At 42.3% G+C, this 18,067-nt stretch overlaps 2 protein-coding genes across 4 annotated transcripts; one reads left to right on the plus strand and one right to left on the minus strand.

Moving 5' to 3' along the window:
* The first annotated feature begins 371 nt into the window (after positions 1 to 371).
* Positions 372 to 5,640, plus strand: rnf113a (ring finger protein 113A). The gene is made up of 10 exons (XM_083649539.1): positions 372 to 478; positions 816 to 895; positions 976 to 1,074; positions 1,939 to 2,046; positions 4,364 to 4,473; positions 4,582 to 4,688; positions 4,799 to 4,888; positions 4,986 to 5,079; positions 5,174 to 5,280; positions 5,440 to 5,640. The coding sequence occupies exons 1-10, from the start codon at positions 373 to 375 to the stop codon at positions 5,508 to 5,510; spliced, it is 972 nt and encodes a 323-aa protein (XP_083505665.1). The 5' UTR covers position 372; the 3' UTR covers positions 5,511 to 5,640.
* Positions 5,641 to 5,652: 12 nt separating this feature from the next.
* Positions 5,653 to 17,992, minus strand: strada (STE20 related adaptor alpha). 3 transcript variants are annotated; one of them, XM_083649533.1, is made up of 13 exons: positions 17,876 to 17,992; positions 17,351 to 17,418; positions 16,053 to 16,113; positions 13,761 to 13,789; positions 11,663 to 11,765; positions 11,203 to 11,324; positions 10,545 to 10,653; positions 10,280 to 10,403; positions 9,819 to 9,990; positions 9,021 to 9,125; positions 8,563 to 8,816; positions 8,417 to 8,459; positions 5,653 to 6,637 (listed from the first exon to the last, which is right to left on the minus strand). In XM_083649533.1, the coding sequence occupies exons 2-13, from the start codon at positions 17,360 to 17,362 to the stop codon at positions 6,482 to 6,484; spliced, it is 1,290 nt and encodes a 429-aa protein (XP_083505659.1). In that variant the 5' UTR covers positions 17,363 to 17,418; positions 17,876 to 17,992; the 3' UTR covers positions 5,653 to 6,481. The 3 variants fall into 3 exon arrangements, with proteins under 3 accessions (XP_083505659.1, XP_083505657.1, XP_083505658.1); XM_083649531.1 differs by lacking the exons at positions 13,761 to 13,789; positions 16,053 to 16,113 and having other exon boundaries at positions 5,654 to 6,637; XM_083649532.1 differs by lacking the exons at positions 13,761 to 13,789; positions 17,876 to 17,992 and having other exon boundaries at positions 5,655 to 6,637; positions 17,351 to 17,422.
* Positions 17,993 to 18,067: the final 75 nt, after the last annotated feature.

Raw genomic sequence — 18,067 nt, forward strand, 5'->3', positions numbered from 1 at the left:
GTTATCCTTTCTCCAAGAACACGTCGGACGTACAGTATACTCAAATCGTAAATAGAAATATTTCCGACAGCACCTGAAAGCAGCATAAAATAGCCTACTACAAGCTACCCGGTGTCCTCTACGAGAATATGCTGACCGCCGCTCTCCAATTCATTTAATGTTTAGAGAAAATATATCAAGATGTGTTTGTAATAACATGAACGATGTTGTTACAATTGACTAAATAAGAATCGATAGAATCAATGCGTTAAGGCATCAGCAATTCCCTCGGGGACCAGCAGGGAGCGTAGCGTGTCCTTCACAGATAACCGGCTCCTCCAAGCCACCAGAGGGCGTCGTGATAACATCGGTTATATTTAAATCGATGGGAAGATGGCGGAGTCAGAGGAGCCCAAAGCTACTACTTGCACTTTCCTCTTCAAAAAATCAACAAAAAAATTCTCCGGGCGAAAGAGACAAGCAAGCGACAGCGATAAAGGTATAAATTTAACTAATGGCCATGAGTTTGCATAATTTTTTTACTCCCTGGGCGGCTGTTGTGTACCTCTTGGTGGTCCTAAAGTAGAACTAGCTAGCGTTAGCTACACAGTTAGCTTGATCAGGTACAGAGGTGTGTGTGTGTGCTGTGTGGTGGATGATGATGATGCGAGATCAGATTTAACGGTCGTCACTGACTTCCACAAGGGGCTGCAGGTTAGTACTCAACTAGGTTAAGGGGTGAGGTTAGGTATAATTAGGTATGCTGCATATATTCAAACGTGTCTGTCTCCTTTGCGTCTTTGTAGTTCCTTACCATCAGTTGATTTCTTTTTCAGATGGCAACAGTGACGAGGACCAGAAATCTGTGGTCAGAAAACAAAAGAAAGGGATTAAAGTCAACCCTATGATTCAGAGGGTAATTTTGTTATTTTTAAGGGATTTCTTTAAGGTGGTTTATTTTGAGGTATAAGCCTGACTCGCATTTTCCCTGCCCAGTCCAGGAAAGTGGAGAAGGAGGCTGTGTCTTCCAGTGAAAATGAAGAGGACAAAGATGACAAGAAGATCACCGTTGCCTACAAGTCCACACGGTCAGCAGTGAGTTCAGACTTCTTACATGTCAGCTTTTAGTGGGGAGGCTGTAGAGAAGAAGGAGGGGTGCTGGTTTGAATCCCATCTAGTTTGGGGAAAGTGAATACAAGTCACAATGAACTGAAAAATTAATTTCTGCCTTGTTAGCTACTTCTTCATATAACAGAAATGTGTTAAATTCAGACTCAGAGGTAAGGATTCGAGTCACATGACTTGTTCTTGAGTCAGACATTTTGACTTTTTTTAGTCACAAGTCTCAATTACTCACAAGTAATTGAGACTAATGACTTGACTCAACTTAGGACTTTGACTTGTACTTAGATTTGAAAAGGTTGCTAAAGTCTTGACCATATATTTTCTGCTTGTGTAAATTCATTTGTGTAAAGATTTGTTCAACCAGATGACTGAACTTTTAATTTAAAAATTTCTAAGTTGAATCTGATTATAGAAATTACATGACTCACCTGCCAAGTTTTTATCATTTTAAAATGATATTGTATTGAAAAGTCAACAGTTTTGTTTTTATACTGGACTCTTGATTTGATCTGCCTTGACTTGGTGTTCTAGATTTACACTTGAGACTTGTGCCTCAAGAATTGCGACTGACTTCAGACTCAAGCAAAGTGGACTTGGTCACACTTCTGGTGGAATTACAAACATAAAACACTATCATGTACACTCTCCCCTACCTTTAGCAACTACCGTCAAAGATTGTTGTGTGTGTCTGTTTATTTTTGTCTGACTGCTGGCCCTTGTTATGTTGTCTATTTTGGTACCACATTCATACTCCGGCATGTTATAAAGCTTTCTTAATATTCAAATACCTTCTTCTTCCGCCTTCTTCCCGTCTCCTGCTCGCGGTCTTAAAAGAAACCTGAGGGGCCCGAGGACATGGGAGCAACGGCTGTGTATGAGCTGGACACTGATAGGGACAATGACGCCCAGGCCATCTTTGAGAGGAGTCAGAAAATCCAGGAGGTAAGAGATTAGATTGTGTTTTTCATTCATTGTATTCTAGAAGTTACTGTATCTCTATACCAGTGTAGGAATTTAACAAAATATTTTGGGGGCAATTCTAGTCTAAAAAATGGGGGCATTTTCAAAATTTGGGGGGCACTTAAAAAAAAGTAATTGGTGCATACATTTTCTGATTTTCATGTGAAATGAGCCCAGATTAAAATGCATACAGTACAGTAATCATCACCACCTTGTGCTGTTGCATGTGTGAGAGAAAGCAGGAAGCAGTAATAACTTTTAAAGGCCTTTATTTACCTCTTTAGATAAATTGAACACTACATCACAGTCTCTCATATAACACATTTTTTAGAGACTGTACAGTGTTTCCCCTTGAAAAAATTTCAGGCCTGGAGGGATTTCGAAACGTACCCCGACCCCAACCTGTTCGCATCTATGTTCGCAATTGCATCCCAAGTATCATCATACTATTATGGGATGCGATGCGAACAGTTGTGTTATGGGATGTGCGTTTCCCAGGCAACGACACATGTTGACACGTTTTGGAACAGCGCACGATGCTCCTAAAAGCAAAATGCTTATTGTTTTGAATGATTTGGCGTCTTCTATTACTGTCAACACCAGTATTGGTGTATTGTAATACTATGCCAAAAAGGTTTATTGAAATTTTGGGGAGAGCAGGAAAAAAAATCTTTAAAAAAGGCCAGGGCTGTAGAATGGTAGGGGAAACACTGCTGTAGTAGCGTCTATTAACAGGGATGCAAACTCAAGGTGAAAGGTGACAAAACACACACTCACTCACACTAGGGCAGATAAAACCACTCAGATGTTTTTTCTTTCCGAGCCACACTGATAGTTACGGTAGCCACAGGCAAAGCCAAATGAGCGAGCACCCAAGGCGAGCTGCCTCTACTTCGGCTGGTTTTTACTATAGTGGCAGCTCAACTGGATTTAAAAGGCAGCTGGCTTGTAAACGGTTTTGCAATGCAAACACTACAGTGGCTCATTTGACTGACTCAATTGTCCGAGTTTGCCCAAACGCATCCCTCAGTACTTCATCTATCTCTGCTTCAGATATGCCCACCTCATCCAGTAACCCCTTAACAGCGTCAATCCCGTTCCCATTCCTCTCCGCCGTCCCACTCAAATGGAGTGTGCTGTGTCTGTTGATGTAACGATTTGTGACATCATCAGTGATGTCACTTGAGCAATTGTGATGTCATCGCTGCAGTCTTTTTATTTACGTCAGCAACACCAAGCCAGTCTATTTTCCATTTTTCGATAGTGGAAGCGGCGACTTTCTTTGCCTTGACTGTCGTCTTTTTTGCTGGGGGTGACGTTTGTGAAGGCGCAGGATTTTGGTTGCTTTCTTCAGTCGGAGTTGGAGCTTGTTTAATGAGGAACCGCTCCATGATGATCACCTTACAGCTGCAGCAGCCAGCTTCTCACAGCGACTGCCAGGTAGTGTCTAGCAGCGTAGTGTGAACAGCGCTTTTGATGCTAATCAATTACAGCTGCTGAATGCGCGTGTGCGTGTGTGAATCGAAATAAAACGATCGAAATCTTGGGGGCAATTTTTTGCCCCTCGATCAGTTTTTAGCTGCATTTCTGAGATTGCCCCCTGCTAAATTCCTACAGTGCTCTATACAAAAAGGGCTTTGTGAGTGTTTATATTTGAGACTTGATGAAACATTTGGACAAGTTAACAACCATCTGAATTTTGCAACTTAAAGGGACACCACCGAAAAACAATGCTGATTTATTTTTCACATAATCTCACAAAACTAAACAGTTTTGCAGGCATTCATTTAGTTCATTTAGACAGTTATTGAGTTGAGTTTGTTTGTGGACCAGTGATGTAATTTGTGCATGAATGAGATCACTGGTCCACAACTTAACTCAAAGCAACTCTCAATAACTGTCAAACTAAATTAATGCATGCAAAGCTGTTTACAGTGAGATGTGTGAGATTATGTGCAAAATAAATCAGCATTGTTTTTTGTGAAGTGTCCCTTAACATTTACCCCTCAGTTAAATTTGGCCAAAATTAGTGCTCTCTCAGTTGGGAATTGTTTACCAGTCACATCAGTCTTGGTGGGGGAGAATAAAATCAGCACTAGTGCATCAGTTGCTTGGCAGAATTTGAAAACCTCAATCCTGGCAGCTCTAGGGAAATAAGATATATGCTCTTCCACCCCTATTCTGAAACGGCAGAAGCTCTGGGTGCAAACACACCGATGCCATTTTCCAGAGCTGCCAGATAATTTGACAGGTAGTTTCCTCTTTACTCATACTGGATTAACTGTCTTCCCCTCACCAGGAGCTGACGGGCAAAGAGGATGATAAAATCTACCGCGGCATCAACAACTACCAAAAGTTCATCAAGCCGAAAGACACCACCATGGGCAATGCATCATCTGGCATGGTCAGGTAGGTGCAGGAGTCCATATTCATCATGTGCTTCCTGGACGAATTCTGACAATTATAATATTATTAGCGCTTGATTAACATAATTTACATCACTTTTTTTTATAACAGGAAAGGACCAATCCGGGCCCCTGAACACCTGAGAGCCACAGTCAGGTGGGACTACCAGCCGGACATCTGCAAAGACTATAAGGAGACTGGGTTCTGTGGCTTTGGAGGTGGGTACAAAAGATTATAGCATAGTATATAGTCTATTGAAAAATAATTAACTATAAGAGTGAAAGCTTTATCTATTTTGACTTTTCACTTCTGTGTCCTTCATTATCAGACAGCTGCAAGTTCCTCCACGATCGATCGGACTACAAACACGGCTGGCAGATCGAGAGGGAGCTGGACGAGGGCCGATACGGAGCCAATGGTGAGTTCCAGAGGGGGACGCACACGTCTTTTCCCGTGTCTGCAATGCATATGTATCTCCTGTACCCCCTAAACACTGCTGTGCTTTTCATATCTAGATGAGGAGAACTACGAGGTGAGCAGTGACGAGGAGGACTTGCCCTTTAAGTGCTTCATCTGCAGGAGCTCCTTCAAGAATCCCATCATCACAAAGTAAGCCTTTGTTTCTCCAGGATATCTTCTTCTGCTACCACTTACCCATGTTGCTACCAGTTACCCATGTATTAACCAGACAAATGTCTTCCAGGTGCAGGCACTACTTTTGTGAGACCTGCGCCCTTCAGCATTACCGCAAGTCCCAGCGTTGCTATGTGTGCAACACCCAGACCAACGGTGTCTTCAACCCCGCTAAAGGTAACAGAAGCCTGTTTTAGGATGCATCTCTTGAGACCTTTAGAGGGGGAAGAGGGAGGTTGAATGGGGAAATAAACTTTATTTGGAAAGTTCATGTTATTAATCCAACTTTAAGATTACCTTGTATGTTCTTGATTATTCCCCTCCCCTTTATTTCAGAGTTGATGGCCAAGATGGCAAAACAACAGGCCATGACAGACCAGCCACCCTCATCAGATGAGGATAATTAAGTGGATTTGAATCCTTTCCCACCCTTCCCTTTAGTGTTTGTGTTGTCCTTTATCAGTGAAAATAAAATAACTTTTTTTAGATTGTTAATGCCTCCTTGCTTGACTCGAGACATTAAAGTGAACGTTTATTGTCAAGTAAAATAGTCAACTTTAACATTTGCAACACTTTCTTCTGCCCTTTCTCTACATGCAACCAGACAAAACAAGCACCATTATAACGTTCACTGTTGACGTAATGTAACACTGCCCAGAGTAAAAGTCCAGGAAATAGTCCTATTTTTTCTCAAGGTTCAATTAAACATGTTATATTTAACTCCTGTGTAACAAAAGTGATGTTTAAAGCATGAGATGTAGTGCATGACGTAACACAGGCCGAGCTTATAAGAAATGCGTACACATGCTGTCCTCAAGTGGTTCCTCGAGACAAACTCAGTTCTGTTACCTTCCAACTGGTGTAGATGAGGGTAATTGGGTCGGCCCGGATGAGTTGTGTCCCCTTAAGGGGGTCTCACTGAGCAGACAGGCCACATCAAACGAGGTAGAGTATCCCCTCTGAGGATTTAGCAGGCTCCCACTGATCCATTTCATGAGACTCTTCGTGACAAAGCTCCATCTACATCCATGAACTGGCCTCTTAACACCTCAGCAAGAGGGATAGGAGTCCTGTCCTGCATTGGTTCCAAGGGGCTTGTAATGAGAGTACAATCTGAAGATGGGTGTGTGTAAGTGACAAAGAAGCCATCAGTGCAAGAGTCTGTGCATATCTATAGAAGAGCAAAAGCTTGTGAGAGACATGAAAGAGGCAAGATGGCTGCTGGCTTTTAAACTGTCTGAGATAAGCAAATCCTTTTAGTTTGAGATTTGAATTATTTACAAGGGAGCCATTACAAAAAACAAACCCAGTTCCCGGTCTCCTCAGAGCATTTCCTGTCAAAGTCCTTCTCCAGTGTCTGCCCGCGCTTCCTCCACTGTCAGAAGTCCCAGTCGTCCACATCCAAGTGGCTGAGACCGGACTCCAGGCTGGCCAGGCCAGACGGAGAGTCCTGCGGCTGGGAGCTCTCAAAGCTGGTGATGGGCGACACCGGCCGGAACAGCTCCGGCAGGGCGTCCGAGGGCCGGCGCTTGATCTGGGACCGAAAAACAAACATTTGGAGTATTCACCTCTGAAAATATTCTATGGTTATAACAAGACAAGTGTCGGCAGGTGTCTTAGGAAAAGTTCATGCTCGAAGTATTGGGAGATGCTTGTGACACAAGTTGTCAGTGGCCATCTCCATGGTAACCAGCTGGATACTTCTGGCTGTTTTGCGTGTTTAGGAGAGACAGCTGCTGGTTACTGCAATACTGTGATACTGATTTGACAGGACGTGATGAGTATCCCGGTCATGATCAGGGGGTTTGAAGTATCCCCGACCGTATCCTGTTGCGCATGTAAACATCCTGATTTCAGAAACCTGGATAAGCCCTTATCCCGGTTTTGAGAATCCCGATTATGCTAGGTGGAGTACCCTGAAATAAACCGGGATACTGTTAGATTATATCAGACTACAGACTAGTATACAGACAGGAGAAAGGTGTGGTGACTAAAATGAAAGAAAGAAGCAGCACGCAAACTGGTACAGACCACGTGAAGAGGGAATGCAAGGGAATCCCACACAGTCTTGGCCCAAAAAAGGTGAATCAAGTCACACACCCAATAGAAGCGGATAAATAAATAATAATAATGATGCCGGTTTGTGTTGTAAACATCACAGGCACCTGTGAAAATAGCATCCAGTAACCAGGATACTTATCATGTATACATGGATATGAATAACCAGATTTCTCTGTGTTCCATGTAAACACCATATGAATATGATCAAAACCAGGATAAGCCTCATAACCGGAATACTCATGTCCATGTAAACACAGTCAATGTTTAAGTCATTCTGACTGAAGGATAAGAGGCAATGTGGACTGTTTCTTTTCCTTCGTGTTCCAAGTGGGAGGAGATTTCGAGGATGTTTTTGAGGGTCTGGAATTACACAAACTGTACCAGCATCTGCTGGGAGCAATTATTTCAGCTACAAGGGCACATTCAGTGGTCGTTATGGCTACGTGTGATGCCAACTACATACAAATTCAGTATAGAACCACCTCCCACACTTGTCTTATGAACAAACCTTAAGACACCAAGGATGCATGGAAGTTTGTAATAATAAAGTATCTTAAGCCCCGGAAGCACTGTTAATTGACGCGTGTCGATGCTCCTTTAGCGCACTACAGGTATCAGATACCAACCGCACAGAACCAGCAGTAATTTGGGAAAAGGTCGCTATTTATATGTAGGCAGGCACACGTTTGTATGCTTTACAGATAACCCATTAATTTTCTATGATGCCGAGTTTACTTGGCAGTGCTGCGGGAGAAAATGGCGCAATCCAGTCTATCCAAACTTTCGCCAATTTAATCTCATGACATGCAGGGAATAGGCTATATTTTGCTAGCCGATGTGATTAGAAGAACATTCTCATTTTGTTCAGACAGTCTTGCTATGGGGTGTGGTGTTATATTTTACATGCTTGCTATATTTTAAACTGCCGTGAGATTTGCTTGGGGAGCCTATGAGAGCATGAGAGAGGCGGGGATGAAAGTGCACAGAGAGAGAGAGCGTGCTTTGGTCACTGCTGGGTCCTCATTTGACGCTCCAAAATCGAAACAAATTGGGAGTCAGGGCGTTAAGGCAGCATTAATGTGCCACATAATGCTTTTAGTCCGTGTTCGGCCGTTTAAAACAACAGTTGGACTTTAAAACGTGAGCGTCAGACGCTTCCAGGTCATTCAGGGCTTTAGTCATTTGAAGAAAATTATATTTATGTATGATGGTTTCATAAGTGATGTCAGGATTACTTATCGATCCTACATACCTGTTTGAAGAAGGAATGGCCTATGAGAGCAGTGGCAGACGGTCTGAAGGAGAAAAAAGGGAAACAAATTAGTGACTTGATCCTCAATGGGGGATTCTTCATGATGTCCAGTGGAATGCTGAACACGCAGCCGGAGCTTGGCCCACCTCATCTCCGGGTCTCTCTGCAGACACAGCTCTACCAAGGCGTGGAAGTGTGAGGAGAACGTTCGGCTGTAGGGGTGTCCTGCCGACGAGGAGGAGGGCTCTCCGTTGGAGTGGCGTGCCCCTCCGTCCCCGCGGCCGTCGCAGATCCCAGAGTCGGCCCCAGAGCGGGACGGCTTCATGGACAGCTCCTCCGGTGGGATAGTGGTGGTGTCCAGCAAACACGGCACTGTCCCGTTCAGCTTCTCCAGCAGCATCTGTGGAAGGGAAGGGGGGAGTTAAGATTGACCAGGTCACTCATTTACCGAATACATACAACTTACCATGAATGATGTACTATGGATTTTTGCTACAAATAGTGTGGAGTACTCTTCTATATGGGTGGAAATAAAGAAATTATTTTTTCAGCAGATGAGAGATAGCAGAACAGGTAGACTATAGAGAGTTAATAGGTGTCTCACCTGTGTGGCTGGCATGTCTTTGAAGGGAACGTGTCCATTGGCCAGTTCGCAGGCTGTGATGCCGAGGCTGTAGATGTCTGACCGAGAGTCGTAGCCTTGCAGGTTCTGAGAAAAACAAAAATCACAAACTGAATTGCACCTGACTGCCTAATGTTTTTTTTTGTTTGCTTTTATCAGAATCAGAATCACTTTTATTGCCACAATATGCAAGATTACATACAAGGAATTTGTCATAGTGTAAGTATGCAGCGTAGCGGCCATATCAATATTCAGAGATAAGAGAAAAATAGGAAAAATATCTAAAAGACAAAATCACAACATTGCAAGTGCAGTCCAATATATACACGAATAGGAGGAGTGTTAAGTAGGCATTTACCCAAGGTAAATATGCATTAAATAGGAATATTTTACTTCCAATTCATGCTTCAATTTATTTTGCTGCTAAATGGAGCATGGAGGAATGTAGAACCGAGGACCTCTGCTGCAAAACTGCATTTCAAAAATTTGTTCAGATAAAAAGTAAACCAGGCACATCCACTTGATGCGCAGGTGCAGGACAAACAATCAGTATTCAATCAAAGAAGTAGAGTCACTCTGCACACTGCTTGTAGACTTCTCCCAGAGATTCATTTTGGATGTTTCGGTCACAAAAGATCTGAAGACGGTCGTTTGTGACCGAAACGTCAAAAATAAATCTACTGGGAGAAGTCTACAAGCAGCGTGTGGACTCATTGATCTGGGGATGAGAGGGTGTTGATCCAGCATGGTATAAAGCTGGAGTGTGAGCAAGCACAGTACCTGCTGCAGCACCTCTGGGCTGAGCCAGGGCAGCACCTTGACACTGTACTGGGGGAAGTCGTGGACAACTTTGGCCCTCTGGCCGTGACGGATCAGACTGAAGATGCTCCGCAGACCCGACATGCACACCTGTCCGTCTGCTGAGATCAATACATGGCTGGCCTTCACACTCCTGCATGCAACCACAGAAAATTAGACAACTTCCTTCCGGTCCAGATTGTCACAGAATATCAAGTGTGCTTAAAGTGCGGTTAGACTGATATACTGCTTTGTTGATATTGGCCTTTTAGAGAGATGCCTCCATGACTCAACAGCCAAGAGATCAATACTACACTGAATCTTTGCAATGTTTTTAGTTTTTTTGGTTGCATAAGAATGGTCAAATTTCAAGACACTCAATATTTTCTGCCTTCAAAAACCCATATCAATCCAACCCTATTTAGGGGTATAGTGTGCCTTACCGGTGCACATATCCCATGTGGTGGATGTACTCAAGAGCTTTGAGCATGCCCAGCAGAATGTATGCGATGGCCAGCTCACTCATACCATCGGTGAAATGAGTGCTGATCAAGTCTCTGGCTGAACCTGGAAGATTATCACACAAAGATGATGGTGAGAAAGCTATGGTCTGATTTATTAAGGATGAAGGCATTTCTATTGTTGTTCACATACTGTATATTTGTTTGGTAAAATACATCACTATGTCGGGTTAGGTCCCTTCCTTACCATAAGCCATGAAGGGGGTGATGACCCACAGCTCATTTTCAGCTATAAAGATGCTCCTATAGGGAAGAATACTGGGATGGTGGAACAGCTTGGACACATGAAGTTCGCCCTGGGAGACAGAGGGAGGGAAATAAACACTATGTTCCAGTTCCAGTTCACCCAAAAATGAAGATTCTGTCATCTCATGCCAGTTCAAACACAGGTGAAGCTTGTCCATATAACACACAGGCAGGTGGCCAGCACAACCTGAGAGAAAACCAGTCACTATTGACTAAAGTACAGGTCAACTGAAGTCAATCGTGACTGGTTTTCTCTCCATTGGCATGAGGGTGAGTAGATGACAGAATCTTCATTTTTGGGTAAACTGTTCCTTTAAGTCATGCTGACTGAGAAAAGGATGTGATGATATTGAGTCTAATTAGGCATAGAAAGGTGAGCAGGGAGACGTTAGACGCAGGGAGCAAGTACAGAGGTAGAGACTCATAGGAGGACATCAGGTTTTTACAGAATGTAGGGAAACAGTGGATTGACAAATCCAGAAGGAGGCGGTAATGCAACATAAAGGATGCCAACTGCCATAAAACACCACAGAAGGAGAAGCCTCATAGAAGGCTGAATGACACAGATGATGGAGGGATGATGGCAGAAGGATGCAGACCTGCAGGTATGCGACCATGTCATTAGTACAGGACTCCAGGTCAATCCGGCGGATGGCTACATGCTCTCCTGTGGGTCTGTACCGGGCCAGGTTCACAGTCATTAAGTCCTCCAGGCCCCGACCTAACACACAGACATGTATTTCATTATAAAACAAGTCCTAATTTAAAGTCAGAATGAACTCAACACCAGGCAGTATGAAAGTTATTTTCTGGCCCACAGTTCTGATTGGCTTAATAATGTTAAAAGCTGTTGATAAATTGATATAGCTTATACCTATATTGTAGAATAACTAAGGGTTTTAAGTCTAACATTACCTCTCTAAAAATGATTGACAGCCTCTCATGATTTACTCCTTATCAAAACTGAATAAAACATCTGTGTCATTCGTTGATACCAGTGGCCAAGTCGCGGCCGGCTTAAAGTCAGGGGCGTGTCTCTGGAGTCTGGACTTCACTGACCGATAACGGTGAGGAGTTCGTAGGCACTGCTGTCAGGGAGGAAGCTGCCCATGGTGTCCCGGCGTGGGAGGGAGGTCAGGCTCTCCTGGCTGTCCTCATGGGCCTGGAGGTGGAGGGGACGAGACAGAGTGGATGAAGATTCGGCCGCGCTACAGTGAAGGACTGTGTGCCGAAGGGCTTGTGAGAGTGAATAGACTACATCGGAGGCTTGGTCACACGCGTGATGATGACTGATGCAAGACCAGCCAAGGACAGGCTATGTGGGCCTGAATGGATTACTGGAGAGTGGATGTATTCGACCATCTTATTTATCACTCACGTACGTCACCCGTAAATCAGAGTTTGTTGATGTACGCCACTGAACGCCGGTGCACACTTGAGATCAGAGTCTGTCTACTCTACACATGCAGTGACTTTTCGGCCACAGGCAAGGTGTTATCATGACACACTGCATTTCCACAGAAACAACAGGAACTAGAAGACAACAATGGTTACACAAAACCATACTGTCGATCAAACCATCACTGGCAAAATGCTTCATCATAGCAAATACTAGGCCTAGTGATCAAAACATATTCCGCCACCCTGTCGATTCCAAGGACAACACAACTAAATATAAGAATTCCCATGTTATTCCTATGGCCCAAAACCGTTAAATGTGTGTTTTTGGAGGAACAACATTGTTCATTCTTAAAAGAAGCACTAATTGCATTACAAATAGTAGCTTATCAATTATGTTGATATAAATTATTTTAGGGCCCAAACTCGTGTGTAGAAAAACGTATTATTCTTGGCTGTGAGGACTCCTGAATTACACCAAATTACAGCCATTCAAATGATGGAGCTGGGCAGGCCAGGCGGCAGCAGCAAGAGCATTTGATGTCCTTGGTGCAAAAAAGAAAGCAAGCTGTATGAGCATTTGGAGTGTTTCCATGGTGACTGGTGTGGAGAAGCGCATTCAAAGAATTAAGAGTGTATACACAGTGCACATATAAATATAATAGTGCAGGAGAAGAGCATCATTTTAGCCAAAGATGACATGCTCAACTCTGTGAGCATTTCACAGAGAAAAGCAAAAGTGATTTCATGAGTGGCCAGTGCATGAGACTCAGAAAGGTGGGATCGATGTTCAGCCAAACGATGCCTTCGCCACAGCAACACATCAGCTTTCTGAGTAAAGTTATGCACTTTACATATTAGAAGTTGGCACAGCGGCACTGTCAAAGACGTGCTGTGATAGCCATCTGAAGTACACCAGTCAAGTCAACATTCATCAATGCTGATTTTAACAAGGCTTCAGTTCACATTCTAATTGTGTGGGTTGTGCAGAAGTTGCCATGATGATCAGGCTGAGACAGGGTTGCCATGCATTGCCAAAGCTGAACACATGGAACTCCATCCATTCCATCCGTCTGCAAAGTGGGACATTACCAAACCACCAACAATTGGACAATAGGTGGTAGACAACACAGGGAGTGCCGCAAGGCAAACGCTCAGTACTCTCACAACACAGGGAGTGCCGCAAGGCAAACGCTCAGTACTCTCACAACACAGGGAGTGCCGCAAGGCAAACGCTCAGTACTCTCACAACACAGAGTGGTTGAATCAAGTATTAGTCAAGAACCAAAACAGTGCAGGGTTACCTGAAGCACAAGGTGTTAACCACACACAGGATTCACACACGACCATCTAGAGACAGGCTGGAAGAGAGGATTATGTGCTCTCTCTTAGAAAGAAAGGTAGATGTAAAACCCCAGTAATAAAAATAGGGATATTTCTCATATCACTGTCAATCCCCTTTCTCTGTCTTCCTCCTGGGATATTATCATCATGACTGTAGGCTCGCTCTACCATTTGTTTCCCCCATCCTCCCCAACAAACAGCAGTGAGGTGAGTGGGATGGCCTTCTGAGCGATAAGCATGTGCAGCCATCTCATCAATGGGAAGCTCAGGCATTCAAAGTGCAAAGCCTCAGGGCTGGTGAATTCTTTCGCATATACTGTATACAGTATAACCTCGCAATGTACGCATGCACGCACACGCACACACAAGGGGCACATGGGGGATGATAAAGCAGTGACAGGAGTACCACACTTACTTTCCTGTGAGAGAGTCCCTGAGCTTGCTCTGGGATAGAAAAACCACATCAATGACATAAACACACACACACCACAACAAGAGAAGGATCTGTGTTTAGGGCAGCTCTTCAACTGGGATGCAGCCTCTTGTCTTGGGAGCTTGCTACGGACTGACGGTGATAGATGGCCTTTGCATGTCATCCCTCAATCACTACTACACCAGCAGATTGGTTTGACGATCCACAAAAGTATGCAGCATTAATACAGACAGTTCATTTAGGCATTAACTCGCCTCGGCAGTCGAATCAACTGGGATTAAACTGCATTACTGCCCTCTCTCTCTTTTGCGGCCATAACATGAATTATATCTGACCTCAATTAATTGCTCTTGTCTGCATAAAAGCCTTGATGAAATATTTGCAAAGCAAAACTTTAGATTTATGTAGAAATGAAAAACAATCTAGCTAAAAAACATGAGCAAACCTATGCATGTTCTTTCAGAATATAATATAAGCAATGCAATGAGCACAGCCAAAACAAAAATTATACAGTTGAACATGCAATATTATGCAATGATAGGCCAGCAAAAAATGAAGATGAGGCAAAGCTTACAAACAAAGCTTAAACCACCCAAGATCCTTTCTATTAACACCTGACATTCAATAATCTCTTTGCCAGAAATATATCAGGATATGTTATAAATGTTGAGTCATGGTGTGACAAGAATGATCATCCTACATTTCCTACCACCGTGCCTATTTTTAATGGAATAGGTGTGAGATTGCAAGGGGGAATAATTGTATGTGTTGTAACTGTTACAGCCAGAGAAAATCCCAATTGTTTGAATAGAACAGACAGGCAATGTGCCTTCACTCAGTAGTCTGATGCCAATTTCACAGTCAGTACAGGTATGAACAACAACAGCTTCAAGTCAGCAGTTTGCGGACAATATTGCTTCTCTCGCGATTATAGAGAGCCAAAGTAAACAGTCACTTCCTGCTTCCGCACTGTACCAGAGATTTTCATCCGCCATTTATTTCCCCATAGACATTTTGTAAAATGCTTGTTATAAAAATAGTTTTACTTGTTCAAACCAAACGGTTCAGCTATATTTAGAATCGGGAGAGACCATAGAACATTTCATTTGGACCAAAACTTTAAAAAAAACAGAGAAAATATGATTAAATCCACAATTGTTTTACATTTTGGTCCGAGTAAAATGTTATGTGGTCTCTCCTTTTTCTAAATATATCTGAACCGTTTGGTTTGAAGTGAACAAGTAAAACTATTTTTATAAGCATTTTACGAAATGTCTATGGGAAAATAAATGGTGGGTGAAAATCTCTGGTACAGTGCTGAAGCAGGAAGTGACGTTCACTTTGGCTCTCCAACCCAGCAGTGTCCAATCATGTGCTGTGGAGTACTGAAGGTTTTCCTTCCAACCAATCACTGCACCAGGTGGTTTCAGTAATAATGTGCTAGTGCTCCCTCTCTGCTTGAAGGTGTGCTTGCTAATCAGTGAAATCAGCTACTGTAGTGGTTGGTTGCATGGAAACCCTGACTCCAGACTCTTGTATTTAAGACATCAGTGGATTTGCTGCAGCGTTTACCATCTGTGTTCCACATTACCACAATCAATATCACACAACCTTTTTTACTTGATATAAACACAGCCAGAAGAAGAATTAGTTGTGATTGGCAATTTGGCACAGACTCCATGTGAAAAGACCACAGGACGCATTAACAAGCGATTTTGTCTGCTAAATTCTGTACAGCCCGCTCAATTGTGAGGGACATTATACTTTGATTTTGGGTTTCAAGAAAAAAAATCCTGATATGACTGATATATTTGAATTCAGGACAATCCTGACTGCATATTATTAACCCAAAATCAAGAGTTTCAAAGTAAATTCCAACATTTTGACATTGAAATGTCTGAAACTCAGGGTGCTTTAAAAACACATTGCTCCATAAGTTCAGTTTTTACGCAGAACGATCATGCTTACTGTTGTGTGTAGTCACCCCCTGAAGGCCCATTCTGAGCCAGGAAAAACCCTGAGTACTCTAATTAATTATTGCAGCACAGAGAAGCTAACACACACTGAAATACAGGGACTACATAATGGGCAGACTGAATAGAAAACTTCAAATTGTAAGTCAAGTTTGAGGATGATGTGTTAGAAGCAGAGCAAAGCTTCAATTGGAGCTTAATGTTTTTCTTTGTGCCCGGACACTCATACAGCTGATGAAGGGCCTAATGTGTAAGCATTGATTTGGGAATGCTGAACCCTTTCAGTGTAACCGGACCTCACCTCCAAATAACTCCAAATCCCGCAGGCTCTCCACACTCAATATTTTCTCTGATACCCAACGCTGACAGACAGAGGGTTAATTACAGACATGGAAAAAAAGAGAGAAATGCAAGGGAGAATAAGGAAAGGTTCCACAGCAACATGATCACATGTGAAGCTTCTGACTAATGATGGTTAATTTCTTAAATGGGATTGCTGATCTAGTTCAGCCACTAATCCTTTGGCAAACTCCATTCAAAAAACCTGACACAACTCAATGTGGCCCTTCTATGGTCCACCTGCTCAAACACAACTCAATGTAGCCCACTAGCTCTTTTTGATGTTGTTTTTTGTCCTGTACTTAGGTACTTAGGTTTTATGATTTTTTTTTACTCTGTTGGTGATTTTTATCTTGTAACCTTGTTTTGAAATGTGCTATATAAATAAAGTTGTTTATTTAAATAAAGTCATTTATTTTTATTTTTATTATATTGTTGGTGGTGGTGGTTTATTTTGGTTTATTAAAGGATCCCCATTAGGTGATGCCATGCAATCAGCTAGTCTTCCTGGGGTCCACACTTGTTATGTGCATAACATATTACATGATAAACATTAAATTACATACATTTTGATTAATATAAAAATACATTTATGAAATTTCACAATATAAACATTAAATTGCGTAAACTTTCATTCGTATAAAAATAGATTCAGTTGTTGAAAATGACTTTTTTTCTCTGAATTGTTAGACCAAATTCAAATCTTCTCTTGTCATTGTCACAAGCACAAAAATACATTGGGTAGGCCATAGCAAGCATATGAGCCAATTCTAAAGATTATTCTTTTTTAAATACCAGTAAGTTGCAGCTGGATGGATCATAAAGGTACAGTATGTACCCAAATTTACCAGTGGACCTTAACAATTCAAAGGTATGAAAGATGTATGAACTTTTGCTGACATGCAAGGCCACATTAGACTGCCAGATTTCTGAATGGAGCTTTGCATGTTAGCTCCACATAAGAGAGAATGTCACATATCAGTGCTCGCCATATACATGTTGGTGAAAAGGCAAACTGCCCACTGCTAAGCACATAATATATTACAAGAAGCTTTATAAATATATCTTCACATTATTGTCAGATAGTGATGCTAAATGCTGCCTGGCTGATTGCAATCTGAGCTAATAAAGCTGTCCTGCAGTCAGTGATGGAGTATATCTAAAATAATGGCCATACATAACGCTATAGTATATAGTAGTATAGTATAGTATAGTATAGTATAGTATAGTATAGTATAGTAGTGCTTGACAATCACTTACAAGAAAAGACATGGATCCTGTTGAATGGGTAACCTATAATAATAATAAAAAAAACATCCAGGGAATATCTGTGGAGAAAAGCAGAACCACTGTGAAAGAGGAGGATGGATGGCTTTCTTCATCTTCTGCAGGGACCATTGAAAAGTCGCTTCTGGTTGGTTGATTATGCTCATCACCGTTACTACCAGATGACTGACAGAATAATATCATGAAAAATTCAACAACGTTGATTTCTGGCAATGCTGATTGTATGGTTAAACCAATCAACATTTAGCTAACATTAGCTAAGCTTGTTAAGCCTCCTCTTTCGACATCCTTGAACAGTCCAAGGAAATTATAATAGAGTAGTTTCGCCATTACCATAGCTAACGGTATTTTGAGGACTCCGAATTTTGCCATGATGGAGGGAGCTAGGAGCTAGCGTTAAACGAATACGTTACTGTTAGCTGTTAGCTATCCTGCTGAGTCCTGACTCACGTTAATAATCATATCAGATATTAATTTACAAATGCCTTAATAACTTACCTGTATAATGCTTTGACCAGTTGTCTGGTTAGAGTAAAGTTCTAGTTTTTTGCTAACTTAGTTAGTTATCTAGCCATCCTTTCCAGTGTGATGTTTTTTGACAGCTCTGTCTCCGCTACGGATGGTTGATGAAAAAGCCAGAGGCACCCTGTGTCGCACACAAATGACGTCACTACGGAGAGAAAAAATACG

This window comes from Poromitra crassiceps (assembly GCF_964638095.1).
Source record: "Poromitra crassiceps genome assembly, chromosome: 13".
Taxonomy (NCBI): Eukaryota; Metazoa; Chordata; class Actinopteri; order Beryciformes; family Melamphaidae; genus Poromitra; species Poromitra crassiceps.